At 57.0% G+C, this 27,663-nt stretch overlaps 1 protein-coding gene across 2 annotated transcripts; it reads right to left on the minus strand.

Annotated features, from left to right (window-relative positions):
* On the minus strand, window positions 1-27,442 carry RBPMS (RNA binding protein, mRNA processing factor). Of its 2 annotated transcripts, XM_088531530.1 has the most exons (9): window positions 27,328-27,442; window positions 14,606-14,683; window positions 13,250-13,288; window positions 13,008-13,070; window positions 9,538-9,688; window positions 6,786-6,916; window positions 2,128-2,197; window positions 1,027-1,132; window positions 1-303 (listed from the first exon to the last, which is right to left on the minus strand). In XM_088531530.1, exons 1-7 carry the CDS (start codon window positions 27,388-27,390, stop codon window positions 2,135-2,137), a joined length of 588 nt encoding a protein of 195 aa, XP_088387656.1. In that variant the 5' UTR covers window positions 27,391-27,442; the 3' UTR covers window positions 1-303; window positions 1,027-1,132; window positions 2,128-2,134. The 2 variants fall into 2 exon arrangements, with proteins under 2 accessions (XP_088387656.1, XP_088387655.1); XM_088531529.1 differs by lacking the exons at window positions 1-303; window positions 1,027-1,132; window positions 2,128-2,197 and having other exon boundaries at window positions 6,597-6,916.
* Between the last annotated feature and the right edge of the window lie 221 nt (window positions 27,443-27,663).

Raw genomic sequence — 27,663 nt, forward strand, 5'->3', positions numbered from 1 at the left:
TGTGGTCCAACCCAGTGTAAGATTGTCCTATTTAAAAGGTTTGGTACAAAAATACTTGCTCTTGCGTTGCTTTTGTAGTCTGCTTTCCTATGGTTCTGTTTGAAAATACTTTTCAAACGCTACAGCAATGCCTGTCAAACCATGCTTTCAGAAGTAACACACTCTTTCTTACAAATATACAGTGTAAAAGAAGAAAATATTATTACTAAGTATGCTTTTCCTTTTCTTCTAGGAGAGCAGATGTGTGATAGAGGCTGTGGGAAAGTCTTGGAGGAATCCAAACTTGTGAGGGTTTTTTCAAGCCTGTAACGAGAGAGAGAAACAGGTTAAAAAGCAGCTGGGATGCTGGTCTGAGGCAAAGGTGAAAGGGGGCCCGTGGCTCACATCTGCCTGCGTGTTTAGGGCACTGCCCATTTGTCCTTCCAGCGTTTGGGGACCTCTGCGCCTTCCAGATTTCCTCTCTAAGACATAAACAGTCACTATGGACCTTGAATTCCCGCTGTGGAAAAGCACAGGCTTTTGCTGTCCCACTCAGGAGCCAGGCAGGCCCCTGGGCTTTTAGCTGAGGTGGTACCAGCTGGGAAGTTGCGAGTTAAATTTGACTTAAAGAGGAATTCAGCCTCAGTTGAGCCAAGGCAGGAAGCGAGAATGGCAGCAAGATGAGATTAGGGGCGGGTAATTTAAAGCTGAGAGACATTCCAGGGCTGTTGAAACTCTCCTCCAGATCCGAGTGATAACGGCAGGAAACCGGTGCTGCAGCTGGGGCTCCGGGGCCGTGGAAGCCACCCAGTGGGGCAGCTCCTGTGGGGAAGAGCCTCTTCCGCCCCCTTGCTGCCCCCTCGGCTCCCTGCCTGGTCCTGCTCAGGTCCCGCCAGGTCCCAGGACAGTGTCCAGCCTCTTTAGGGACATCCCACTTGCTTCCTCAGCCCACCCCAAAGGGGCTGCAAAGCCCCAGCCGGGTCCTGCTGTGGGGAAAGGTGAATAGAGCAGCCTCCTCCCCAGCTGGGGGGTTTGTGGCGGCCTTACCAGCACACTGTGGTTTTGTGGAGAGCTCGAGAACCCAGTAGCCACCTTGGAAGACTCCGTTAATACCCACAAGACTGACTGTAGGCCACCATCACACACCTGAGACCTGCGGGAGGACACAGGAAGGGTTAGGGACACCCAGCCACGCAACGTGGGGCTGCAGCCCCAAGGGGAGGCTGGAGGAGCAAAGGTGGCAGCCAAACTCCTCCTGCCACACTGCCACGCTGCAGGTTCCTGGCCGGAGGAGCCCAACAGGGATGTCCCTGGCTCCCTGCCCGAGCAGCGCGTGTCCCCACCGGAGCCACGGCCAGTGCGGGTGTCCCTGTGCCATGGCCGAGCAGCCCTGCGTTGCTCCCAGCACGCTGAGCCACGCCGAGGGAGCCGCTCATCTCCCGCTCCCAAATACGGCTCTGCTTACGTTTGCGCTGGGAACACTGGCACACTCCGTGTTTTGGAAGAACCACCAGTTCCCAAAGCCTCGCCGCTTCCTATTTTTATCCACTGGGCCTAAAATAGCTGGTAAGCGATTCACAGATACACGGATTTTGGGGCTGGTGCCCTTGCCAGGGGCAGCCGTCGTGCCCTCCCCATGGGCGCTCTCCTGGCTCCGGGGGCCGCTGCCTGCAATAGTTGGGGCGCTCTGGGACCACAATGCGCAGGGTCCTCTGCACCAACCAAGCCAGTTCCCTCATCCCTTTTAATCCCTGTTTATTTATCTGCTGACGGGTGAGTTATTTGCAGAACTGATCTTTCTAAGTCCTCCCAAGACTTTTTCCACCCAAAGAGGTCCCATGTGCACCCAAATCAGCCCCCGGCCTCCTCGTGCAGCAGGCAGCCGGGTGCTTCGTGACGCCACACTTTTAATTTTGGCTATGCCAGGCTGCCGGGAGGCTTTTCCTTAAGCCACCTAGTACACCGTAATGGGGGCACATTTGGGGAAGCGCCGAGGATGCCATCGAAGCTCCAGTCCCGTTACCGACCTCAAGCCTGGCAGGGTCTCGCTCAAGCTCTCCCAGCTACCACCAGCCTCCTCTTGCGCTGAGACCCGCCAGGCACGAGGCTTTCGCCAAGAACCAGCCCCGAACGCGGGCACCGACTTACACGGCATTCAGCAGAACTGACGGGACTTCCAGCCCTGAGAAGCAGCCTCGGAGGGAGGGAGCCAGCGCATCTGGAAAGGCAAGAGAGGCAGAGGTGAGAGCAGGCCCCCGGCGCCGCTCCAAACACCGCGCTGAGAGGGCCGGGCGCTTCTGGGCTCCGATTTCCCGACCTCTCCCTGCTGCTCTGCCTCTTCCGTGACACAAGCTGGGGACAGGGGCATCGCTTCCAGCTCCAGTTTGCCCAGGCCGTTATCCCCAGCGCCCGGCTGCATCCCCAGCACTGCAGCTCAGGCTCCCGACGACTCGACTCTTCCCATTGCTGCCAAGGACAGCGGCGCAGGCGGCGGGACCCAGAGGAGCCTGGAAGGTCACAGACAGGACCCAGCAGGGACAGCAACACCTTCTTCTACTGACACCTTGAGGCACTCACAGAACAGGGCGAACGGGCGCTCCTTGCCAAGAACTACCTCTCCACAAGCACAGCCCGGTGGCTGCCAAAAGGCTCCCGGAGGCGCCAGCGGCCCAAGGGCACCGCGAGCCGCCCACAGCTCGCTTGCTGATGGAGCCAGGCTGCAGCTCCCGCCTTTCCCGCTTTCCAGGGCAGCCCACGGAGGCACCTGCAGCCGCTTTCCTGCCCCTCGCTGCCCTCAGGTGCTGGCCATGCCGTGGCGATGGCTCCCGAGGCTGGGCCAGCTGCAGGGGCTCCGGCAGGACCGTGTGGCCCCGGGTCCGGCACGCGGCATCCAGGGCTTGTGGGGATGGTAACGTCCACGAAGGGACCCTGCGACCTCCCTCCCACGGGGAAACAGCCCTGCTAGGGGCTCTGGACATCCCGGGAATTGCGAAGGGGCGAGGAAAGGCAACACCTCGCCCGTACGAGAGGCGCCGGTCCCCGCGCGGAGCTGCCCCTTGCTGCTCCCGCGGGAGCACACAGCCGTCCTGAAGGCCACGGGGAGCAGCCGCATGCAGCACGCGGCGGATCGGGGGGCCCCAGGCCCCCAGCTGCCCAAGAAATGGTGCAAGATGGGGAGGAGAAGAGGCGAGAGCGGAGGCCTGCGTGGTGGCACGGTCCCTGCTGCCCCCGTGCCACCCTTTCCACAGCTGCCCCATTGGGGCCGGGCTGGAGATGCTGCTGACCCAGAGTTGTCCCCTGTAGAGCCCAAACCAGTAAATTGCAGCAGCCTGGGACTGCCCACCCTATTCTGAAGCACCAGCAAAACGGCGTGGGACCACAAAGGTGCCAGAAGGACGTTCTCATGTAACCTCCCCACCACCCACCACCACCTAATGGCAGTTACAGGATGCCCAGCGAAAGGGCAAGAGCCACCAGGCACAAACTGCAGGAGGAAAAACTTCGACGGGCCAGAAGGTCCTTCTGGAGAGCAGCAGGGCCTGGCGCCAGCAGGGAGGTGGTGACACCCGTGAGGACGTGGCCCTCAGCACCCTGATGGTGCTGCGGGGTTGCCCTCCGTTCCCTCTCCGTCCATGCAGAAGCGGCACGTGCCACAGTGTGGGTACAATAACAGCAGGCAGTATGTCTGCAAATGCCTCTTCTGGTTGGAGATTTGGGTGGTATCTTACACTGATCCAGAGCTGACCTTTCTCCAGACTTTGTGCCAACCGCATGTGAGAAACGCAGGAATTGTGCCCAGAAGCGCTTTGGGAAAGCTCTGCAGCCACTTGGGAATGAGCTGGCATCCAGCAGCAGCTTCCCAGGGCATTCCTTGCAGCGGGATGAGGGTGTTTGGCCAACACCCAAACACTTAGGGTGTTCCCTTGAAGGCCACCACAAGCCAGTGAGAGCCCTGGGTCTGCAGTTCTCCAGAAGGGCCCGTTTCCATCACAAACTGCAGCACTGGTGATGTTTCTGCACTGCTCCGTGCAGCCGGTGCGGATGCAGCGCGAGGCCGGCGGGAGGCCGGCTCCGTACAGCCCAAACCGGCGGGGTTTTGCCCTGGCCCCAATGCGGTGCTGCCACCGGACGCCGCGGGCCACGCTGCGGCACGGGGAGGGACATCGGCTGTCCCAACGGGAGACGAGGAGCTTGGACAGCCCACGGCACCTCTGCTCCATGGCTTAAGGGCAGCCACCAAGAGAGGACTTTCTGTATCAAAACAGCCCCCCAAAACACACCCCTCAAACCCGAACATGCCCCCAACCGCAGACTGCTCAGCGGTGCCCCAGAGAAAGCCCTGGGCATGGGCACAGGCACAGGCCTGCTTCCTCCTGAGCCCGCACCAAAGCAATGGCCGGGACATTTCCTGTGCCTCCAAGCCAGCGCAGGTGCTGGCTGTTAACAGCTACTTGACAGGAAAAGAATGTATCTGCACTAATATTTACCATCGCTCTTCCTATAAACAGTAGGGCCTGAAAAGCTGGAGTTTGCTCCAAATGCTGAAGGCTGTTTCCAAGCCAAGCCGGTTCCTTCCCATCCCGGCCGCGGCGCTAGCAAGTCCCCCTCCCTCTGATCCCTGCCTGCGAGGAAAAGCTCATTTCTCCGGAGCTGGATGGATGCTGGTAGCCCAGGCTTCCTGCAGGCAGCTCCCAGGAACGGCCACGCTCCCGCGCCAGCAGGTTCGGAGGGCCCGGAGCGCACGTGGACTTGTAGCTAAACCGGGAACGCCGCTGCCTTGCTGACCTGCGTGGGGCCAAAAGCCCTGCGGATGTGGCAGGGCTCATCCAGCAGAGCTCTTTCCATTCGCTCATTTCCTTCAGTTTGTGGCCAAACTGGAGCTGACCGAGAGGAGCAAAACTCGGGGTTTTTAGCAACATCCTGAGCACGGTCACCTCTCGGGCCTGGCTCTCCATGTGGCCACCTCAGCCATGGAGACCACCTGAGATGGGAGCTGCAGGATGGTGCTGCAAAGCCAGCTGGTCTCAGGATAGGACAGGCACAAATGGAGAAAATCATTCTCTGCATTTTACCAGCTCCTCTGGACAATATTTGCTAAGAGAACGCAAAAACACCGTGCAGTGCAGAGGCTTTTCTGGGGTGTCAGCAAGTCATGGCTTCATGTGGAGACATCGGAGGCACCAGCTCTTCCTTCCCACTGCCCTTCCTATCTTTCTATCATCCTCTGAAAAGCCTTGAGCAGCTATATCAGAGTCTTGGGAGACAAAAAAAACTCATTTCCTGTGCTTCAAAGTGAACAAAATGTGTCTCACGACAGACAGCGCGTGGGGTTGAGAGTAGGTCTGCAGCCCCCCATACCCATCAGGGTGAGAGGGACACAGACAGCCCTGGCCTGAGCGATTGCTTCAAGCAGCTGGGGTGGAATCCTCTCCAAGAAGCCCCAAGAGGAGTCACAGTTTGGTCCCCAGGATGAGGACAGAGTTAGAGGAGGCCCAACATGTTTTGCATGAGCCCTAACAACACGTAAGCTTAGGCGGAAGCCTTGAACTGGTTTTCTGCAAAAAAAAAGGGCCAAAAAAACACTCATCTCTGTCACCCCCTATCCAGGGCACTGGCGCATGGCTTTTCTGCCAGGAATGAAACCCCCTGTTCTCAGGGAGGTCGGAAAAAAGCATACAGGAGCAAGTGCAAAAAGGACAGAGACGCGACCTGGCCACCACACGGACACAGCAAAGGCCACGCTGGGACGAGCTGATGGCACCTGCTCCTGCGCCATCCATAATTCTGCTTCATTTTCCAGCCTCCTTCTCTTTCCTCTTCTTTCTGGGTTGCCTGTTAATTTTTAACTGCTGTGCGCTGCTATCACGGGCCATTAGTGGCTTCGGCTAGCGGGGTGCACCGAGCAGAAAAGCGCTTGTGACAGCGAGCACATTAGTGGGGCTTTTGGCCCTCGCTTTGCGGGAGCTGCCGGGCTCGACTCCGCTCCCTGCCTGCTCATCCACACGTCCTGAATAAAATATGGACCCTCCATTTGCGCCTCCTGCCTGTCAGAGCCGCTTTGCTTCAAGGCCCAAACTCCCTGCCCTCGTTGCAGCTCCCAAGCTCCCCGGCACTCTGCAGGGATAGTGACCAGCGGCACCTCTGCAGCCCTGCGTGGGAGGTGACACCGAGACCCCCTGGCGCCGGGCAGACGGTGACCCTCGTCTCTGTACAGGCAGGAGGACACTCCGCATCGATGGAGGAGGGTTCCCAGATCCAAGAGGTTCCTCAGGAGATCCTACAGCCCCTGGCTGCACCGACCAGCAGCACGGCTGCAGGGCTATCCGTGTCCGCACGCAGCTACCCCACGTCCTGCTCCCTCTCAGCCAGGAGCGGAGCATCTGGCTCCCCAGACTCACCTCGCATGCACACATGGGTGTGCAACACAAATTCCCTTCCGGATAATTCAGCCCAAACAGACGGCTCAGCCCTGGCCAGACACCACACGCGGAGAGGACGGGCAACTACTCTGCCCATGAGGTCTCCCTTAGCTGCCCGGTCTCTAGTGTGGACGAGAGTGAAGGTATTAAGGAAGAGAGAGGTGTCTGGGGAACGTCAGGCAGTGAGCTCTCGTCTCGTCCCACCAGTCCGTGTCAGCTTGATTTAGGTGACATCATTAATCTCTGGAAGGAGTGTCTGTTAGCCGGACAGAGGTTAGTCGTACGGTGAGCACTGAGGGGCAGGGCTAAGGGCAGGGGGGACGGGGCACGCGGTTGGAGAGGACGGTGGGAGGGTGAGCGAAGTCGTGGCTGATTGGTATCGATTACCTGGGCATGCAGTGAAGCGGGATACGTGAAAGCAGGAGGAGGTAGAGCAGGTGCTAACTCCGCTGGGTACAGAGGGTACGGCCCCCACACTTCAGGGCTACTGGGGTAAAGTGCAGGCACTGTGAGCTCATCTGCAAGAAAAGAATAAGGAGAGTTAACGGTTACCACGTAGCTGCGGCTCGCACAGCAAAACAAGAGATGCCGACCTGCCCGCGGCTGCGCTCCCCGACCAGCTCCCGGGGGTCGTGGGGAAGGCACGGCAGAACGGGGGCAAATCCCGCTGCGGAGGAGGGACGCAAGCCCGGGGCAGCTCCCGTGCTCACGCGCAGCTGGAGCAGCGGATACGGAGGTGACATCCAGGAGACCACCGCGCGCAGACGGCCCTGCCGGCAAGTCACGGCCTAGAAGACGCGGGCTACATGGAGCCAAAGCCCGGGCAGGAGCGGAAGGCCGGGAGCCTCCGAGCCCTTTCTGCACAGGATGGAAACCGTCGCTCCCCGCGGTGCTGGCCAGCGGCGGCAGCACCACCGGGACAGGCCGGCAGCGACCGCAGGAGCTCGCAGGACCCCTAAGCTCCTTCTTCCTCCTGCTTAGGAGCTGTCAGTTTATCGATCCCGGCTTCTTCTAAACAGCCTCCATGGGACACCAGCCTCAAGTGATTTAATAACATCCTAAATCCTTTGTTTTCCCTGCAAAGCAGTAGGGAAGTGGAGATCAGGCACAAGCTCCTGCCTAAATTGTGCAATTTATGAGTCCCAGGGCTTGCATTACTGCCACAGGCTGCTCTTTCCCGAGGCTTGTTCCCAGCTAATGCTTAGGACCTGATTCATTCATGAGCCTCTCCATAAAAAGCAGCATGTTTGGTGTCGCTGTCAGCAGCAGCTAATGAGAAATAGCACGAGCAGACGGACTGACTCAGAACACAATGCTGTTATTTAACTCCCCTGCTTGGAAAACATAAGAGCTCGGTTTTTCTTCAACTTTTCAGCCTTTAACAAGATGTATCGTGAGGCTAGGTACGCTTCCTTCCCGTTTCCAGGGAGGCCAGATTGGATTCTTCGGCTCCAGGAGGTTTAATTATATTTGGGAATCCAATGTCAGCTAGTTTGCAGGAGAGTTTATGACCTACAAATACACCCACGCATAAATAAGCTTGTGCAACAGAGAGGCAAGGAGCTAGGGCTTCTGTTTCTCATCCAGCCACGAAAGTGAACACGGAAGCAGCACTCCGAAGGCAGCGGGAGAACGGCCTCCCAACAGCGAGGCCGGTTGCGGCCTGTTCCAGGTGAAACATCCGCGACTCCAAGGTTTCCGCAAGCGCCCAGCGCGGCGCCACGGGAGCCACCAGCAGCCACCACTGTCCCCTGCGCCACTGCCACCGCCGCCGAGGCTGCGCTTCAGTGACACAGGGGATCACAAGTTTACACTGTTGGCTTGAAAGGAGGATGAACGGCAAAAAAAACTTGGCAAGGCCCAGCATAAACAAGCGTCCCTACCACAGCTCATTCCTGAGGGATCATCGGGATCATCTCTCCGAGCGGGAGCAGCAGGCCCTGGCTGTGGGGCGGCTTGGCGCAGTGCTGAAGAAACCCTTCCCCAAGGAAGGTGGTTGCAGCGTGAGGGACAAAGCAAAGGTTTTGGCAGCCCGGACAGGAGGCCGTTTGGCTCCCCTCAGCTCTTCCCTGCTACAACCATCCCTCAAACTACAGGTGTGCAGGAGAGCTTGGCCTGTCCCAAGGTGTTGACTCCGGCACAGCTGGGGCTAGGAACCGTGTCAGCGTCCGTCAGGAACCCGCACCGCCACAGGAAGAGCGGAGGATTTCCGGGCAGGACTCAATATTTCTCCTGTTTGGGCTGACCATGACCTGCGGGCAGGTCCTCTCCAGCTTTGGAGATGGGAGGGACTCCAGCTGCACACCCGCACCCCACCCAGCATATCCCATCTCCCACGTCAGTCTCCCAGGCAAGCGGCATGCTCCAGCTTTGGAGACATCCAGGGTCCTCTGGTGGCCACCGGCCGTGAGGAGAAGCCCAAAACAAGTCCACCACAGCTGCAGGAGCACAGCAGGAAGAGGCGTCCAGAGCCCTCTGGTCCAGCCTCCTGCCTCCAGCAGGACTGCTGCCAACACGACACCAGGGCAGCCATGGTCTCGTCTACCTAAGGTTTATCTAAGGCTATAAGTTTTTTTCTTTTCTGCCTTCTTTTTTCCACAAGTTTTTCCTAATACTCGAGCCGAACTTCCCCAGCCACCCCTGCAGTATCACCCGCTGTAGCCAACAAGAGTTTGGTCTCGGGTCACTCTATGTGTGGTTAGACACCCCCAAGCTTTAAACACCCCACACGTCACCAGGCTAGGCTGGCTGGCTCCCCTCTTGTTGCAAGCCAGGTGGCCCCGGCCCCAACCATCCCAGTAGTCCCACCAGACCCTCTCCCGTGTCCCCATCACCTTCCTGAACCAGGGAGCCAGACCGGACCACGGCCTCCCTGGTGCCACGGGGAGGGTAATGACTGCCCTGGCTTTCCTGCCCGGCCCCGCTCACGGAGCGAGCGCGTGGCGGCCTCGTTCAGGATGAGCGTGGACAGATTCAACCTCCTGAAGGTACCTCAGCTCCCTCCAGTGCCCCCATCTTCGTCCCAGCAGCGTTGGTGGGTTCGTGTGTTCGCCTGGGGTTTCTGCACGCCCGGAATTGCCACAACAAGTGACTTTGTCAAGGAGAAGGAGGACGGTAAGATCCAAAGCCCGGTACTCACACGGCTCCCTGGTGATGAACTGAGGTACGGCGTTGGGCAGAGGCGTGCTAGGGTTCGGCGTGCCCACCAGTTTGCTCTTGGCCATCTTGGTGTTCGCCTTGGCAAACTCCAGGCGGAGCGTCTGGGGAATCTCGGGGTCGAAGCGGATGCCCTTGGTGGAAGGAAAGAAGGAAACGTGGACAGTCAGCGGGACAAAACCCAAATAGCCCCTTGCATGTGGGCAGGGACTCCAGGCACCCACAGCCCCCACAGCAGCCTGGTTCCGCAGGCGTGTTTCCCACAGGCCTCATTGGTCCTCCCGCACATACAGGCTCTCGCGCCACCTTCACCCCCCAATTCCAGCAGGAAAATCCGCTCCCATGACTCACACCGAAACCTAGGCCTGTAGCTCGGTCCGTAGTTTATTTTTCCTGCTGATAAAACATTCACTAATAAGGACTTTGCTTTCCTGATTTTATCCCTCTGTCACACAGGGAACCTTCATCTGGCTCCCAGGCCGCTCTCTGATTCCGCAGCGGGGATGGAAACATATTTCACCGCGGAGAGGGAGCTCCGCACGCGCTGGCTACGAAACGCCCCTGCTCGGGCGCAGCCGTCTACGTCAAGGGGCTCAGGCGGCGCTCCCGGCACGCGCTGCGCTCGGAGCAAGGGGTGCTCTGGAGGAGGGAGGAGCAAGGAGGGAACCTCAGGGGACTGAGGAAATTCCGCAGGGAATTGCTTTTCAAAGGGGTGATGCTCCCTCCGAGCCTGGACACAAGTTTCGCCGCGCAGCAGCGCGCACGGGAGGCGGCAGCTTCCTCGACGCCAGCACGCGCGGAAAACAGATCCTCGCACCTCTTCTCGGCCTGTCACCTCCTCCAGCGTGAGCCCCCTGCGCCGCCTCCCAAAAATAACCCCGCATTGTTTCTCCTGGATCCCATTTCCAACATCTTTGCAAACTTCCAAAGTTTCAATGACCTAATTTGCTTGGCAGCGAGCGCCGAGGCCGTGGGCCCTGAGCAACGTGCATTCCTCTCACATCTTTAGGATCAGCACCATATTTGGTAGTCAGCATCCTGCTCAGCCAAGCTCTTATCCAGAGGGATTAGCAGAGCCAAAAATATTTTAAATTTAAAATGAAGACAAGGGGAAAAAAACACGGAAAGGCATTAGAGAGCTGGCTTCCCGCGGCCATCCCAGCCTGGTGAGGTTTCTCGCTGGGAGGAGCGATGCTCCCTGCCGCATCCGAGGCCGATGCCTCAGTTTAACTCTGCAAAGGTGGAAGGAAGCAGCTAAAGTGAAATCTGCTCTTTTGCCCGGAGCAAAAATAAAAGTGGTGGCTTGAGAGCTGCCTCCCCAAAGGGCTCAGCCAAACGCCACGTCCGAGGCCGTGACCGGGGCGACATTTCCCGGAGAACCGCTGCCCTGCTCCGCGTTTCCTCTGCCGGTTTACAATTCCCACCTGCTTCCGAGGCACCTCCGGCACGGGCTGGACGGCAGCACGTTCCCAGGCTGTCTTTTCCAGCCAGTGCTACCAAACTGTGGCATCTTCTGCTCCAACACTGAGCCCTGCGGAGCCAAATCCTGGGAGCTGGTGAGGAGTTCAAGACTGGGCAGGCATATTTTCCCACACATTTTTTTTTTCATCTCTCTGAAAGCTTTTGCAGCTTTAGCTGCTATTTTTCCCATTGAACAAACAGGAAACTCTGTGAAAGGAGTCACTCTCTGACTCATATCTAAGAGCCTAAGCCTTTTTTAGATAAAGTTTTGCGTTTTCCAAGTGGCAAAGGAGCCGAGGAGGTGCCGGAGTTATTGTCCAACCAGCCCTATCACTCTACTAGCTCATGCCCCCCAGCTTAGCACGAGCCACGACAGGGAGACGACAAATTTAAGGCATCGGAGCAAAGGCAGAGAGCGACAGGGTCAGGAGGTAAATCTGCCCGCAGCGTCTGATTCTCTGCACCGGGATGTGTCTTTCCAAGGTCAAATCCCTTGTGGTGTTTAAGAGTGTGACTCCCTCATCCTCTGTTACCAGGATCACCTTCAGAAAGCAAAGCGGGCAAAGCACAAAGGAATGTGGAGACCTTCGAAGGCTCAGTGCAACCCATGCAGCGGTGCTGCCTTCCGGCACGGTTGGAAAAGCTGCTCTTTTCCCTCCGGGAGCCGCGCTCTGCCCTGGAAGCCGCTCGCACGAGCCGGCCCCGCATGCACAGCCCGTTTCTTTCAGGATTCCGCTTGTGTTTTCCGCGCGGCGCCTCAAGGCAAGCGGCAGAACTGGGCAGCGCTGCCGCTGCAAGCGCAGGCCCTCCCGGGGCGCAAGCCACGCTTCCCACTCCCTCAGCCTCCTGCAGGCACTCTCGTGCTCTTCAGTCCTTTTTCCCTTTTGCCAGCTCGCTGGGATCCGGCTGCCACACAAACACCTCTCCCAGGAGCCCAGAAACCATCCTGAATCACCAGGCACACGCAAAAGACCCTGCTGTTTCCCCTGGTGTCTGCCCGGGCTGGGCCTCAGCCCCTCTGCTCCCCGCCAGCCCCGCTCAGGCGCCTCATGCAGCCGAAGGGGGCAGCTTCCAGGCTCCGAGGAACGCAGCTCCATCGGCGCCCGGGAGCTGCCGCAGGGATGAGCCCGGCTGCTTTGCAGAGGAAAAACTGCAGGAACATGAAACAGGAAAAATGAACAGAGCACGTTCATTTCGTGGGAGAAACCCACCTCTCCCGCGCCTGCGCCTGGCGTGGATGGGTACCGGGCGTCCCCGTGCACGCACACGCGCACACGGGACACACGTGCCCGCCCGCCACGCGTGCGCTGCCGCATGCGCGCACAGCCGCTCGCTCAGGAAGCCGGATTGCTCCCCAACGCGCCCAGCAGGAAGGACCCGGGCCCAGGGGGAGCAGCTTCACTCTGGCCTCGCCATCCTTGGGGATCACGGACCCCTGGAGTTGGACTAGAGCCCTCCAGAAGCCCCTTCCTCCCAGAATCTCTCCATGCTCCTGTGAGAAGAGTTGCCCAGTTCTCATTGGGAAGAAGGCAGGGGCTACCTGCTCTATAGAAAAGCAGAGAGGACACAGCCTTGTCTATCCCCTCAACATTAAAATTTTTTAAACTGGACTAAGACTTGACCATATGCCAGGACTGAAAAAAACGTGGCCAGCAAAAAGAAGCCATTACAAATCAGGAGTGAGGGATGGATGTTAGGAAGTAGTGGAGATTACAGTGATAGCAGATGAAAAGTAGCAGATCAGGAAACGGTTGGAAAAATGGAACGGATTCAAGCTAGCAGGTGCGGAGGATACACATCCCCAGGCCACAGAAACTTGGAGAGCAACTGGCAGGCGCTTGGAGAAGGAGAAATGAGGAAGGGATTCAGGAAAGACAAAAAGGAACGAGCTCTTTCAGCCTCCTAAGAGAGGTCTCCTCGTGTGAGAGTTGCTGGAGAAAGGGTGAAGCCCCCGAGCACGAGCTCGCGCCACCAAGAGCGCCGCGCACTTACGTTCAGAGCGTTCTTGGCAGCTTCTGCCTCGGAGCGGCTGTCAAAGCTAACGAAGCCCACGGGCTGAGGAGGGGAGACAGGAGAGGACAGGAGATGAGAGGCGAGTCAGGCAGGCCGGGAGCCGCGACGCTTCCCCGAGCGGCGCGCGAAGCAGTTCCCTGGGACGGGAAGCGCAGCGCTGGGATCTGCCCCACTCGCACAGCGCCGGCAGCTGCCAGCACCCACTTCTGAGAGGCTCTTACCTGCTTAGATGTGAGTTTTATGAGAGACCCTTCATATCCCTGCAAGAAAAGAAAAAAACCCAGTTAGCCGAGATTCTTGTGAGATGTCCCAGGCAGATGATTGACACCAGTACAGGCTGGGGACTGAGCTTGTGGAGAGCAGCTCTGCGGAGAAAGACCTGGGTGTCATGGTGGACGACAAGTTGACCATGAGGCAGCAGTGTGCCCTCGTGGCCAAAAAGGCCAATGGGATCCTGGGCTGCATTAAGAAGAGCATCTCCAGCAGGTCGAGGGAGGTGATCCTGCCCCTCTACTCAGCCCTGGTGAGGCCGCATCTGGAGTATTGTGTCCAGTTCTGGGCCCCACAGGACAAGAGGGATGTGGAGCTGCTGGAGAGAGTCCAGCGCAGGGCTACAAGGATGATCAGGGGCCTGGAACATCTGCCCTATGAGGAGAGGCTGAGGGAGCTGGGCCTGTTCAGCCTGGAGAAGAGAAGGCTGAGAGGGGATCTAATCAGTGTATATAAATACCTCAAGGGAGGGAGTGCAGAGGACGGGGATGGTCTCTTTTCAGTGGTGGCCACTGATAGGACTAGAGGAAATGGCCGGAAACTGAAACATCAAAAATTCCATAGGAACTTAAGGAAAAATTTCTTAACAGTGAGGGTGACAGAGCACTGGAACAGGCTGCCCAGAGAGGTTGTGGAGTCTCCTTCTCTGGAGATCTTCAAAACCCGCTTGGATGCAGTCCTGTGCCACGTGCTTTAGGTGTCCCTGCGTATGCAGGGGGGTTGGACTAGATGATCTCTAGAGGTCCCTTCCAACCCTAAGCATTCTATGATTCTATGATTCTATGATGCTCAGCAAGGGCAACCAGAGAGAGACTGATGTTATTGATCCCTCAGCACCTGAACAAGTTTTGACCAGTGTCAGTGAGTGAAACGTGTCAGGGCCAGTGAATAAAATGACCAAAAGGGTTTTCTTCAGGAAGCCACTGGGCTCCTGGATCCAGCTAAGTTCAGCCTTGCCAGGAAATACTGTAGCAAGGGCTGGAAACAAGCTGAGTTTTGTCACAGTAGCCTAACCTGGGGCCCAGCCTAGAGCAGTTAATGGGTTTCTGATGCCTTTACAAGGGCCGGGTCCCCCCAACATACCCCAGACACCCGCCCTGACCTCGCACTGCTCTGTTTGCAAGGACTCTTTGCTCACAGGCATCTCTTGCACCCCTTTTTGTTCCCATGTCTGTGGAGAGGGACCACATTCTGACATTGGGATGGTGGCGGTGGCCATCGGAAGCCACGTGCTCCACGGTCACCACTGCTGCACAGATGTTCCCAGATCACCTCTCCCCACTGGAGGGACATTTATCATCTGGTACCTTAAATGGCCTGAACAGCAGGTAAAGCTCCCGAGGCTTGATATCCAGAGGCAGACCGCTCACAAAGAGTGTCCTGACCTAGAAAAGAAGAAGGAAGGTTCATGCAACCCCTCACCCAGCACCTTTGAATAGACTTGTAAGCAATGCAGATAACCACACGGTGAGCACGCCTGGCGCTGGCCACCTCTGGTCCCTGTGGGGAGGTCCCCACAGCCCATACTCGCAGGCAGCCTCAGTTGCTGCTCTCTCATGACCCGTGTCCGCAGGGCTTTGCGCCCTCTCCTCTCCCTGGAGACTCCTTGAAGTGATGGCGCAGCGTAAAGACATCTCCCAGAGAGAGAAAACTCCAACCAAAGGGCAATTTAATGGACAGCTAAATGCCTTAAAAAAACTTAAGGGATGAAGCCCATTTTCGGGGGCTCTTCTCCCTAAAGTGACTGCAGAAGAAACTGTTCAGATCAGACACCTGATGCTCAGATGGTTTGAAGTGACCTGAGATCATTCCTAGCCACATGGAGGCTAACCAGAGGGTGCCCTCGGCTCAGCTCATGACCCTCCGGCTGGAAGAAGCTCCCTAACTCATCTGCAAAACAGGATGTCTCTGCAGGGCTTCGATCCTGAAGCAACTAAGCAAGGACCCAGAGAAGCAAGCCCCAAACTACTTCCTCTACAGCAGAGGAAGGTCAGTGTTTTGAACGCCGCTGATTTTCAGTCGTCCTCTCTTCCTACCAACAGCTCACACTGTGGCATCCAGCAGTGTCCCCAGGGAGCTGGTTTCTCCTCGGCATGGCAGCAATGGCAGGTAAGGCCAGCCTGTTGCCATCGCCTAGTTGTCAGAGTTGGCCAATACTGCAAAACATTAACACCTTAAGGCAAAACACTCACCTTGGAGTCTTTACAAGGAAATGCAGCCTTGCTCTTACGTGTGCACCCCTGAGGCACCCTTCGCTCAGCCCAGGGACCCAGACACGCTCTGGGGAGCCCCCGAAGCTTTGACACCAGCTCGTTTCCTCCAGGCCAGGCATAAGCTCAAATAAACACTCAAAGGATCAAAAAGCAAACCCTGATGGGAAAAAGGAACAGGGGCAGGAGATGCCCTCCTTGCTCGCAGCTCCCTTTGATCTATTCCGATTGCTCCTGCCATGCAGACAGGATGGGGGGATTTTCTTGGCCCTGCCTCACAAAGGAAATGTTGGTCACTTCTGCTCAGAACGGCGCTTGAAAAGGAACAGAGGAGGGGGACACACTCGGATGCTTAGGGAAATGCAGGAAATAGGTGACAGAAAGGGATACAACTGGTTATTTTGAACAGACCACCACAGGACATGGTGGCTTGCCTAAAAAACAGGAGGAGCATCACAGACGCTCAGAAACGGGGTCTTTTTCAGCCTCTGGGCCAGAAGGAGAGGTCACGGCTGAAGCCTTTCGAGCTTTAAGGACTTGCTGCTTTCAGAGCAAGCAGGGATGACCCCAGCAGCCAGACCAGCATGGGGAGAGACCCACGTTCTGCCCTTGCTGATCTGCAGGCATAGCATGAGGCAGGCCATGGGTTGCTCCATGTGAAAGATGCTGCAGCCGGAGCGCCGGGAGTTAATCCCTGTGGCAGGAGCAGCAGCGCTGGCCCAAGAAATCCCAGTCCCTACCTCGCCTGCAACTCGCCTGGAAAGGCTTTTAAGCCCACTGTGTTAATGGAGGCAACTCACTGTGGTAAGTGAATTAAGAGGAGGTAGCTTCACGCGAGGAAATTGTCGCAGCAACAGTCGGTTGGACCAGCCCTGGGTGACAAGTCTGCACTGGAGGAGAGGGGAAGAAAACTTGATTTTTGGCCAAAAGTCCTGTCCTGCAGTTGTGCCAGCCCACCCACTATCCCAGCCGAAGTACTGGGACACATAAAACTGCCAGACCAGGCCTATTCTTCGTCTGAAATTTGTTCTTTCTCTTGTAGATAAAAGATATCTAACACATCTCTGAAGATCTCGGGGAGTGCAAACATTCCTGCTTTGTGTAACAAAACCTCTGGCTGACCTACGGCAAATATCTATTAAATAACAAAAGGTACTCGGCTCTGTCGGCACAACACGGGCCATTTGCATATACCCCTCATGGCAACAGCCCAGGCGCTGCTGATATGGATCACTTTATGCATGCAGCCTGGAAAAGGCCCAGGGAGCCACCAAAGCGCAGAGCGCCGGCACTTAATGCATCTCAAAAAGACAGGCCCCTGGATGCAGATGGCCCCAAAACAAAAACCAGGATCTGTGAGCTCTCCTGTGCTTATTCTGCAGCCCAAGAGTGTAGCACAGCCTGCGCAGGGTGGGAAAAGGTCTCTGGGGGGTCTTCCCCCAAGCTCTGCTCCAGGCAGGACAACCCGTGGCTACGTGAGGGAGCTCACGGCTTCGGCCAGGCGGGTGCCAGGATCTCAGGGTGAACGGGATCGGGCCGTGCACGGCCCAGCACGATGCTCCTTCCTAACCTGGGGTTGTCTGGGTTGCAGCTACACACCACCCTGAGAGCCAGGCCCTCAGGAGTATCCTGGAAAAGCATTTTCGGGATGCTGAGCCCGCAGGAAAGCACAGAGACAGATCCCAGGCTAGAAACCGGTAGGTCATCCTTCCCAAGCCTCAGCTGCCTTGCAAAAACCCCATCAGATCAGCAGTTTTTGCTTCTGCTGTGGGAGTTGCTTGGAAAAAAAGCCCTGTGCTGTTCCTACCATGTCTGTCTTCTCTCTGCATGAGGAAGAACAAGCCAAACACGAGCCCTCCAGACCTGCAAACTGCAAGGAAAGGCCAGCTGCATAAAGAAGGAGAGGTCATGGCTGAAGCCTTTCGAGCTTTAAGGACTTGCTGCTTTCAGAGCAAGCGGGGATGGCCCCAGCAGCCAGACCAGCATGGGGAGAGACCCACGTTGTGCCCTTGCTGATCTGCAGGCATAGCATGAGGCAGGACTAAAGCAGGCTGAGGATGCTCCTCATCCTCCTTTGATAGGATCTGACGTCTTATAAGGAAGGATGGCTCTACAGGCTCAGCAGCTAATTTGGTTTAGAGGGAGCTGGCGCAGACTCTCTGTAAATGCTCCAAACTCTTTTGAGCATAGTCTGGGTAAATGATTGCCAACCCTCCAGTTAAAAGGCACCCATACCTTCGTCCTCCACCAAACCACTCAACAGAGTCCTTGAGGAGCAGCTCAAATGCCACGCAAAAGCTGAGAGAGAAGCTGTAACCACGCAGCAAAGCGGCTGGGAGCACCAGAAAGGTTTCTGTGTGGCTTAAGCGTGAGGTGAGCCACACAGCGACCACCTTCAGGTGGCCCATTAGATCCATTGGATCCTCCAACACATAGCCCGCACAGCCAGAACAGGGGCTTTGCTCTATATCAGCTCTCTCTACTGGAATGCAATGTAAACAAGGCAGGTTTACCCTGTCCTAGAAAAAAGGTTATTTCCCATCAAACACAACCAGAAAAACATTGTTTTTTTCTTTTTTTTTTCTCCCTTACAAACATCTACTTTCTGGGAGCAATAAAAAGAGGAGCAGGGAATTGCCGACTGCCCGGACCCTCCCTGGGTGCCCCAGGACCTGTTCCTGCGGGTGGAAAGCTCTGCTGCCGCAGGGGTCGGGCAGAATCCACCGCTCACCGTATTCAACGGCACCAGAAGCAGCCAGGAGCTGCTGGAGCTCGTCCTGGTCTCGCCAGCGGGCACAGGACCAGGCTTGGTTGCTGATTCCCGCCAGCTCCTCCTGCCTTTTTCTCCCGAGGGTCCCTTTTGACGCAATGTTTAGCTTTTAACCGAACAAGGATCTGGACTTAATGTTGGGATAATACAGTTTTTTTTCCTCATTTTTGGCTCAGCATCTCATGCTGCTTGCTCTGCACGGTTCTGTCCCGGTTGCTCCTCAGTGAGAAGGTGAAAAAAGTCTTTAAACAAAAAAGTTCTCTTTGAGACGACTGGAGAAATCCTGGAAGCAGAGAAATATTAGGAGAGACCACCTTCTCACCAGAGCAGGCAGGACTCCGAGCTTGCCTTCCACGCTCAGAGGAAAGGAAAGAGTGGAAGGAGCTGACGGTGAGAGAAGAAATCACTTTGGCAGGAAGAAGAGCAGGCCGCAGAGGTCTGCGGTCTGCAAGCAGAGGGAACCAGTTGCAAGCGAAAGCGGCAGCAGAGTGAAATGCTGCAAGAGAGAGACATCAATTCAGCAGAAACAAGTGTTTTAAAATGAATTAATTGAGGGACCGCAACAATCCACTTCCAGTACGTGCTTATTAAAAGAAAAAAAAACTTGAAATCTTAACACATGTGGAAGGAGGGAGAGTTTCTTGGGGAGATCCGTTCCTTGCGCTGACCTGCCAGGACTTCCTTCTAGTCAGGGCTTTGGAAACGAAGCTGAGGATGTGGGATGAAGATCCTTGACCCTCCCTGACCTTCCCCAGGCTCGGCTGCCAGCAAGGAATTTCAGGAGCTAACGGGAAGCCTTGGCAGTGGCTTAACCTCAACGGGGGGTTAAGCCAGTTTCATCTTGCAGCATGTAATCTATTAAGGCTCTGGTTAATAGTAGACCTGGATCTTCTGGGCAATCTGCAAGGAGAGTTACTGACCCCTGACACGCCGCTGTCGGGGGAACAACCCGCGTGTGGCAGACGGGGCTGCGCGGCCCCGGTCCCAGTTTTGTAACGAGTCAACGGGCCCCGGCGCTCGCAGCCCATCGCGGGTCTCCTGAAAGCGGCCGCGAGCCCTGCAGCCCCAACCCGCTCCTGTGCAGGAGAGGAGGGACAGGCCCCTATGAAGAGACAGGGCCTGTGGGCTCGGCCGGGCCCTGGCGCGCGGAGCACAGCCCGAGCACGGCGGCTTCCTGCCAGGGAGCACAAGGAACCTGTTCCCTGGGCGCTCCGGCTCCTCCACGCAGCAGCTTCACGGGAGGCAAATCCCAGAGCTGGCGGGTGAGGAGGCAACGCGGAGATTAATTTGAACTGTTCTCTTTGTGAAAGCTCATATATTTGTTGGTTTTTCCTTTACATCTAACCACATGGTGCATCTAAGCAGAAGATTAACGGCTTTAATAAAATGCAACAAGATGTTCCCTTATTCCAGGAATCAAGGAAAACAAAGTGACTAACAGGCACGCGAAGCATCCGACCCGCGGCCACCAGCTTGCTATTAGCCTAGGGTAATGCAGCAGGTGCCATTAAAAAGGCCCATCCTGAGGTGACAGGAGGAGGTGCCGAGTTTGAGAAGGACCTGAATTCAAGTTTTATGTTAAGCAAAGACTTAGCAGCTGAATTTACGTCCCCTTCTGCCTTTGGGGGTACCAGTTAAATTCCCTTTCAGGCTGCCCACCAGCCAGCGCCTGGGAGTCAGAAGGAAATGAAATGAGCCCTTTGGGGAACATCAGTCCTTGTGGCTAACCCTACCTAGCATCACTTCAGCTATGAATCACCCGACACCGACATCCCCTCCCGCGCTGCCGAGGCCGTGGGGCTCCCTGCACGGGTCGCGGTGGCCGCGGTAGCCACCAGCCCGGCCTCGACTGCCGACCAGCCGCTGCCAAGGTGCCACCAAGACCCCTTTCCAGCTGGTTTTCCTCTCCAGAAGGATCCCAGCTTCATGGACCAGGGGCCTACAGAGCAGGCTAAAGCCCCCCAGCACTAGCAAACATCAGAGCTTTTGCAAACACCATCAAAAGGTCAAGATGAGAGAGAATATAAACCTTCTTACCCCCGAAGCTTTAGAAGCAGAAAGCTGTGCAAGGCTCCTTGAACCAGGCAGGCTGATAGAGTAGAACATGCTCTTTAAAGGGAGTTGATATCAGGACATAATCCTGAGACTTCTGAAGCAGGAGATTGCTGATAACTAACTGCCTAGGCAAAATGACTCCCCAAAGGGAGAGCGCACAGATAAATTCACAGTCACGAATCCCATTTACTTGTGCTCCCCTATCCCGCACTTCATCATTCAGTGCCAGCACTAGTTAAGCCAGGAGCAGGGAGCTAAACCACCAACATCGGGTTTTTTCCCCCTTTTTCTTGCTGCCATGTGACTTGTGCAATTAGTTGTCCTGCCGTTGGGCTTGTCCAGAGCAGCGATAGCAGGATGAGGCCAGGTGCACAGCAGGGCGCAGAGTCAGGTTGAAAAAGTACCCAAAATCTCCCACTTGTAGTTTACCCTCACTTCGATTTCCTCAATCATTTCTTTTTCCTGTTGTTTTGTTTTGTTTTTCCTACGTGTTCTCCCAGGTTTGATGGGTTTTTGTCTTTCAGATCTGCAAGGAAGGGTAGGAAATAGCGGGCCCCGAGATGGCACTGAGGAAGAACCCGACACAAATTTGCTGCATTCCTTAAATTCAAACCCATACGAGCCTGACTTGCCAGATAATTTAGTCCCATAACCGTGTAGCAGATAGGAGAGATAAAAGTTCTGGAAAAAAAAAATCCCTCTGAAATTAGGCCTCACAAAGAAACGGCTTCTCTTCAGTAATGACTTGTTTTCTTTGAAAGTTCATCCGCAGGTCGGCCAAGTTTTAAACTGTAAAATTATATTGCCGCCTTAGCAGAGAACGGGAGATGGAGAAAAGCGCGGATTAGAGGGGGATCTTTCGCGAATCCCTTATCTGGTTTCTTGCCCTGAAAGGTCCGTGCGCTTTGGAGCGGCGGGAGCCTTTGGAGCGGGAGGGAAGGGATGGCCACGGCGCGAGCGCGTGGGTCCTCCCCATCCACGAGCGCTGGCAGGGGCTCGGCTTCAACCAGTGACACCAGCAAGGAGGTGCAAGCAGAAGAGCCGAATTCCCACAGCGGTTGCGATGGCGGCTCGAAGCGTTTCGCGGTCAGGAGGGTGTTATTGCTAGCCCCGGAGCCCTCAGAGCTGGGAGCACAAAGAAAACAAACCCTTCTTACTCCTTTTGGATGCATAGTTCCGCACAGATAAACCCAACAAAATCGCTGTTTCGATGCCAACATCATCCTTTCGCATGGAATAGACCTCCAGGTTTGATAACAAACAGGTGGGAGGATTGGGGAGGCGTTAAATGGAGGTAGAAGCAGCACCGAAATGGAGCGTCCTTGGAAATCATTCCCAGCAGGCTACGCAGCCATCCGTTTGCCAAGGAAAAGATTTTACAAAGAAATATTTTTCTGCCCTTAAATGGAATAGGAGTCTCTCTCTGCAGGGAGCTGTTCGATGGTTTTGTATGTGGAGAAATCCCAGAGGCCTCAATGTCCACCAGAAACGCTCCCAGAACCAAATCCTTTACTTTTTTTGGGGGGGCGAAACTAATCAAAGAAATGCTTGAAAACTGCCTGGCCTGGGCTCACAGAGCAGCCAGACCCCAAGGAGGACATGTCACCATTTGAGTTTCTTAACCAGGCACTTGGGATTTCCAGGGAAAAGCACAGGCCCCGGGAAAAAGTCCTATCGTCCAGCGCAGGGATCTGCAATATCGCTAACTGCCCTGCCTGGTGATGCTAGAGGGAAACAACTGATGAGGAGGAGGATGATGATGTTGAAGAGACGCAGTGAAGACCTCCTGGGCAAGAGCGAAGCAAAAGGCAGCTCTCCACAGCCCTGCTCCATGAAGTGTTGGGACAAGCACAGGGTGACCCTCACGGTTTAGATGGTTTAGACAGAGCATTTTAACCTGACACTGCAAACCCTCTTTGCTCCGTGAAACCATCATTTCCAAGACCCCATCACCAAACCAGAAGGCAGCACGGAGGTGCCCCATGCAACCCTCAAAGCAAGCCTATCACCCACCAGACCAGGGCAACCATTGCTTCCTCTATCTGCTCCTTGAAAGCTGCCAAGGAGGGAGAAGATCCTCCATCCTTCATCTGGTTTCCCCCTCATGAGATTAGACTTTGGCCAGGTCCTGCTGACATAGCAGCTCTCCAGTCCCTTGCCAGAGCCACCCATGTTCATGGCCTAGATGTCCTACAACTGCTGTAGGCTGTAGCTCTGCTGTGACAAGGGTCCAGGACTGGACTGCAAACAGATACTCCTGTCTGTATATATAAGAGCTCTGCAATATTTTCATTTACATTCTCTAATCCCCACTAAAACCAATTTTGCCACCATGCTGGCTTTGGAGAAGGTCAGGAATTTTCTGTTCAGAGTTATTTGCTGAGATGGCGACAAATTTCCTGCAGGAAAATCACATCAGCTTTCTTTCCTCCATACCTTCCCAAATATCATTTTCCACTGGGAAAAATGAAACGGTTTCCCCCTCAGAGAGGCATCAGGCAAGACACATGCTTCTTCAAATGTGTTTTGGGAATCACCTGCCCACATGAGACAGGGACAGACCTGAAGCTCCCAAGAAAGGGTCAGAGAAATGTATTCAAACGTGGCAGTGGAGCTCCAACAGCCCAAACACTCCTACTTTAGAAAAGCTGAAATGTTTTATTTCAATACTGTTATGTAAACACTTTTCAGGATTTCTTCTTGGTGGAATATTTCACCATCTCCACATTTTTTACCATCTGGAACCAAACCGGAAGTTTCTTCCAAGTCAGACCTACCTGACTCCAGGGAAGCCACTGGCTATGGCTGTAGTATCTCCTCAAGACCTACTCCGCTGCCTTCCTTCAGCAGACATTAGAGCTAGCAGAGCGTGTGAGGAGCACACCAAGCCTGCGTGTTCCTCTCTGGGCCATTCTGCTCCTGCCACTGCAGTACATGAGTCCCAAATTGACCAGGGCCTCCACTTTGCTCTATTTTTTCCCCCCTTCTAGATTTTATTGTTCCTGAATAAAGACTTTGCCTATTCTCTGCTATTCCTCTGCTAAAGGATCCCCACCAGTCCGCATGGCTCCCCTGCTCCTCTCTCTAGGAAGCTGTCTCAGCCCTTGGTGCCCTTGTCACCTCACAGTACTTCCCTTTCCCTTTTGCATGGAGAGAAGCTGTGATCTGCCAACAGAGAATGAAGCTCCAGTGGGGAGAGGGCCAGAGGGTCTTTTCATTGCCAAGACCCACAACGCTCCAAGCAGCCCTTCTCTGCTGCACACCCGTACTCACCTCCATCCACATCCCTGAGGGCACGTGGCCGTAGCAAAAGCTTTTACTCATCTCAGGCTCAGCTCAGACTGTGGCACCTCACAGGGTGCCATATCTTGAGAAGCCCAACGGAGTCACGCTCCCCTGCGCAAAGCACCTCCAGTAAACTTTAACAGGAAAGGCAACAGACGGGAGAGGCAGAAGTGATTCATTGACGAGGCATTAACTACCTCCTTAGACCAGAGCTTCGCATCGACCACATTTCAGCAGGGCTCGCTTTAATTTTCCACCTGGATTAGCTGCCTGACTGCCCCCCGCCGAGGAGGAGCCGCTCATCTCGAGCAAGGCCCCACGCGTGGGCTTTGCCACGTTCCTCTCGCACTGCCCTAGCGAGCTCACCTCAGCACAGCGCCTCCTCCCCTGCAGCAACGCTCCCTTCCAACGGCCACCTGGAAGGAGCTGCAGCTGCTGGGAGGGCTCCCCTACACACGCTTTGGAGAGAGGCGCCGATGAGACGGAGGCTCCACGCGCACGGCGAAGGGGCGCTCCGGAGCGGTGGTGTCACAGGCGCCGCGGGCGCCGCGCGGGCACGAGGGCCGTGTCCCCGCAGGGCTGGATGTCGGCGCCCGAGGATGTGCGCGCAGCGTGGGGGGCCACACGGAGGGGAGCGCCAGGGCAGCACAGCCAGGCCTGGAGGAGGAGGACGAGGAGGAGGAGGCGGCACATGAATCCATTCCAGCTGCCCGTGCTGGCTCAGGCCTGAGACGAAGCCGGAAAATACGGAAAGAGGAACTTCACTCCCCCTCTCCTCCCAGCAACGAGGAACAGCACCCTAAGCATGGAGCTGGGGCGGGAGCGGCGGGGAGCCCCGCGAGGCGCTGCCGCGGCTCCCCCGCGGCGGGGCGCATTCCAGCCCGCGCGGATTAGCCCTTACATAAATACTCGCTCCATTAATGGAGTGTTCCCTTGGTTTGGTTTAGATTACCGGGCTCTGTTGTAAGCACGTCACAAGCCCACAAAAGTCACTGACATAAACAAGGCTTCAGTCAATGAGGCCCAAGATGGTCGCTCTGCAAGTGGCAGCGTGCACGTCCCAAGCGCATCAGGGTCCCTGCGGCACCAGGGATGGAGAGGGCACAGGTAACGGCTGCATCCTCTGCGCTGGGCCGTGCTGGGTAGTGAGGACAGAGCCTTTCCAAGCAAGGAGGATCTCCCGCTCCACAACTCGGAGCGGCGTCTCGAGACAAAGCGAATGCTGGAGCAGGCAGGAAAAGCGAGGAGAGGAGCGGTGTTTGGGAAAACAAAGTCGAGCAAGGGCTGAGGACGATGTGGGGGAGCCGCTCCGGAGGCAAGGCTGGAACGAGGAAGTGAGCGAAAGAAAGAAAGAAGCCAAGGGAGCAGATGGGAGATTGCAACAGAGAGGCCGGCTCGCAGGGCCGGGGCTGGGGCCTGAGGTCATGCACAGTCATGTCATTCCTTGGAGCTTTCCTCCCAGCTCCTTCAGACCGGACATTTCTTAAAGGAGGGAGGGAAGCACAAGTACACGGGAAGCAACCCCGAACCACAGGCGGTTCCCGACAAGATAGAGGGAACTCTACACAGCTACTATGAGGAGAAGTGGCTGCACAGGGAAACCTTATTGACTTTCAGGAAATGTTCCTGCTAGGATTTGTCCCCGAGGGCGTCCAGCCCTGCTTGTGCCACCCCTTCCCTCCCCACCTCCCACCCTGGCTGCCCCCTGCCCGTGCCTGGATTCCCCCCGCAGTCCCCTGGGACGATGCGGCTGGTGACGCCAGCAGCGTTTCCACAGCCAACCCCACTGTGCCGGGAGCTGCGCTGGAGGAGCTGGCACGGGGATTGGGAACAAGGGCTGCGAGCCGGATTCCCTGGAGCCGCTCCGCTACCAAATAAGGCCTCCATCTACTCTTTTACATGCCGTTCTTGCCCAGCCGTAGCTATGCGACCTCTTTTCCAAGGGCTCTACCCCTGGCAGGCTCCTCGGTCGGGACCCCCCCAGCTCGCTTACGCCAGCGAGCGGCAGCTACGGGGCGAGCGGGGCTGGAGAAAGAGGGAAGGGGAAGATGCCCCACGCATCTTGCCCACTGCCGAGAGCCATGGGACCAACTCCTGCGAGCACCAGAAAGAGAAAGCAGCACAAGGCAGCGTTAGGTTCTGTTTCAGGATCTGGGCCCCGGTCGTGCTGAAAGCAGGGCCTGTCCCACCTCACAGCACGGCCTTTAACCCACGGAAACCCGTGGGTTTCTCTGCCCACAAGCCCTGGCCTCCCACCTGACTGCGGAGGCCGCAAGACAGGGGCTGCTTCTCCCTCCTCTGCGGGTGAAACACAGCGACGGGGGGAGCAAAGCTCAAAGCAGAGCCCTCCGGCTGGCCCCGGGGATGGGGAGAGCGACGTGCGTGCGGCCCAGCAGCGAGTGGGCACCCTCCAACGCTCCTGAGCGCTTCCCGCCAGGGCCGGTGGGCCCAGCCCCAGCCTCAAGCCCCGCTCGCGCGCGGACGCGGCCCCACCGTCCGTCCTCCCCCTCCGACACCCACCCGGCGCGGATATGCCCCGATTTTCCCGGTGCTCCCGAGGCACCTGCTGCCATCACGCCTCTCCGAGCAAGACCAAGCCATAGGTAGGGACTCAGCACCCCTTTCTCCTAACACACCTTCAGAGCGGGGCTCCAGCCTCTTCATCCTCCTCTTTGGCCCAAACAGGGCCAAGTCCCGAAGCAGTTTCCTTTGCCTGCGACCATGCTGAGTGTCACAAGGTGACACCTGCTTGGGGACCAAGGGAAACAGGCCCTCCTGCCACAAGGGTCTCACCAAATCACGGATCTCTGAATCATGGCACGGGGTTGAGTAGCATCAGTTTGCCCCTGCCCCGGGAGACTGCCTAATGCTCACAGGTCTTCAGCCGGATAATTCAACTTTATTGGACCAACACGGCTAAATGCTCCTGTCAGATGCTGCTGAAAATCACCCCGCTTCACATCTCCAGTGCTGTTTCAGGCACTCCCTTCAACTTTCCAGCAGCACCAACCGCTACTCCCCACACCCTGATCTCTGTGGGACCTTGCAGAAAAAAAAAAAAAAAAAAAACACCCAGCGACACAGGGAAAGAGCCAAATGCAGATCTCCCAAATTCCCCTTGCAGAACTTTTTACCGAGCCAAGAAAAAAAACCCTGCCCCTTGTCATGATCGCGGCGTTTTGCAGCCCGCAGCTGCCTCCTGCTCTGCTCAGGACGTGGTGGAGGAGCCGGCTTTAGCATCGCCCTGTCGCCCTGACTTTGGGAAGTTTCGTGCCCGCGCTCCCCTTTCGATGGAGACCTAACATCGGCACCGGCAGCGCGCGGGCGGATGTGCGACGTCCGCCTTGCCGCGTTTATCTGCCAGCCAAAAAAAGAAAAAAGTCCAGGGGAAACCGCGAAAACCCACCTGGGTGGCGGCTGGGGGAAGATCTTAGGCGGCTGCTGCTGCCCTCCCAAAGCCCAAGGTCACGGGCGAAACCAGGAACTTCAGAGGCGCCACAGAGGAACAAAAACACCCTCAACACCCTCTTCCCAAGCGCGGGTCGCGCGTCCCGGCGCGGCGGGGCCGGGACAACTTCGGAGCGGGGCCGCGAGGAGCCGCGCGGCGCCCCCGCGCCACGAGCCCCTCCGCGCCCGCGGAGCCGCGCGGGGCCCCCCAGCCCGGGGCCGCCGGCGCCCCGCGCCCCCCCGCGCCCCGCGGCGCCGCTACCTCCTCCTCGGGCAGGCCGGGCTCGGCGGGGCCGCCCTCCCGCTCGGCGGGGAGGCTGCTCATGGTGCGTGCGGCCGCGCTGCTGCCGCCGCGCTGCGCGCACACGGCGCCGGGCCCGGCCCGCCCGGCGGGAGCGCGCGGAGCGGGGCGGGACGGGGCGGGACGGGGCGGGCCGAGGCGCGGGGCAGGGGCGCGGGGCCGCGTGGGGGCGGCACGCGGGACGGGGCCGCGTGGGGGGCGGCACGCGGGGCCGCTGAGGGCCCCCCCTCCCCGGCTGGTGCGTGGGGGCTCGTCCCGCTTCGTCCCGACGCTCTCCCGCCGGGATCACACGCGGGA

Source organism: Tinamus guttatus, unplaced genomic scaffold (assembly GCF_059628265.1).
Source record: "Tinamus guttatus ecotype Peru unplaced genomic scaffold, ASM5962826v1 Tinamus_guttatus_pri_ptg000423l, whole genome shotgun sequence".
Lineage (NCBI taxonomy): Eukaryota > Metazoa > Chordata > Aves > Tinamiformes > Tinamidae > Tinamus > Tinamus guttatus.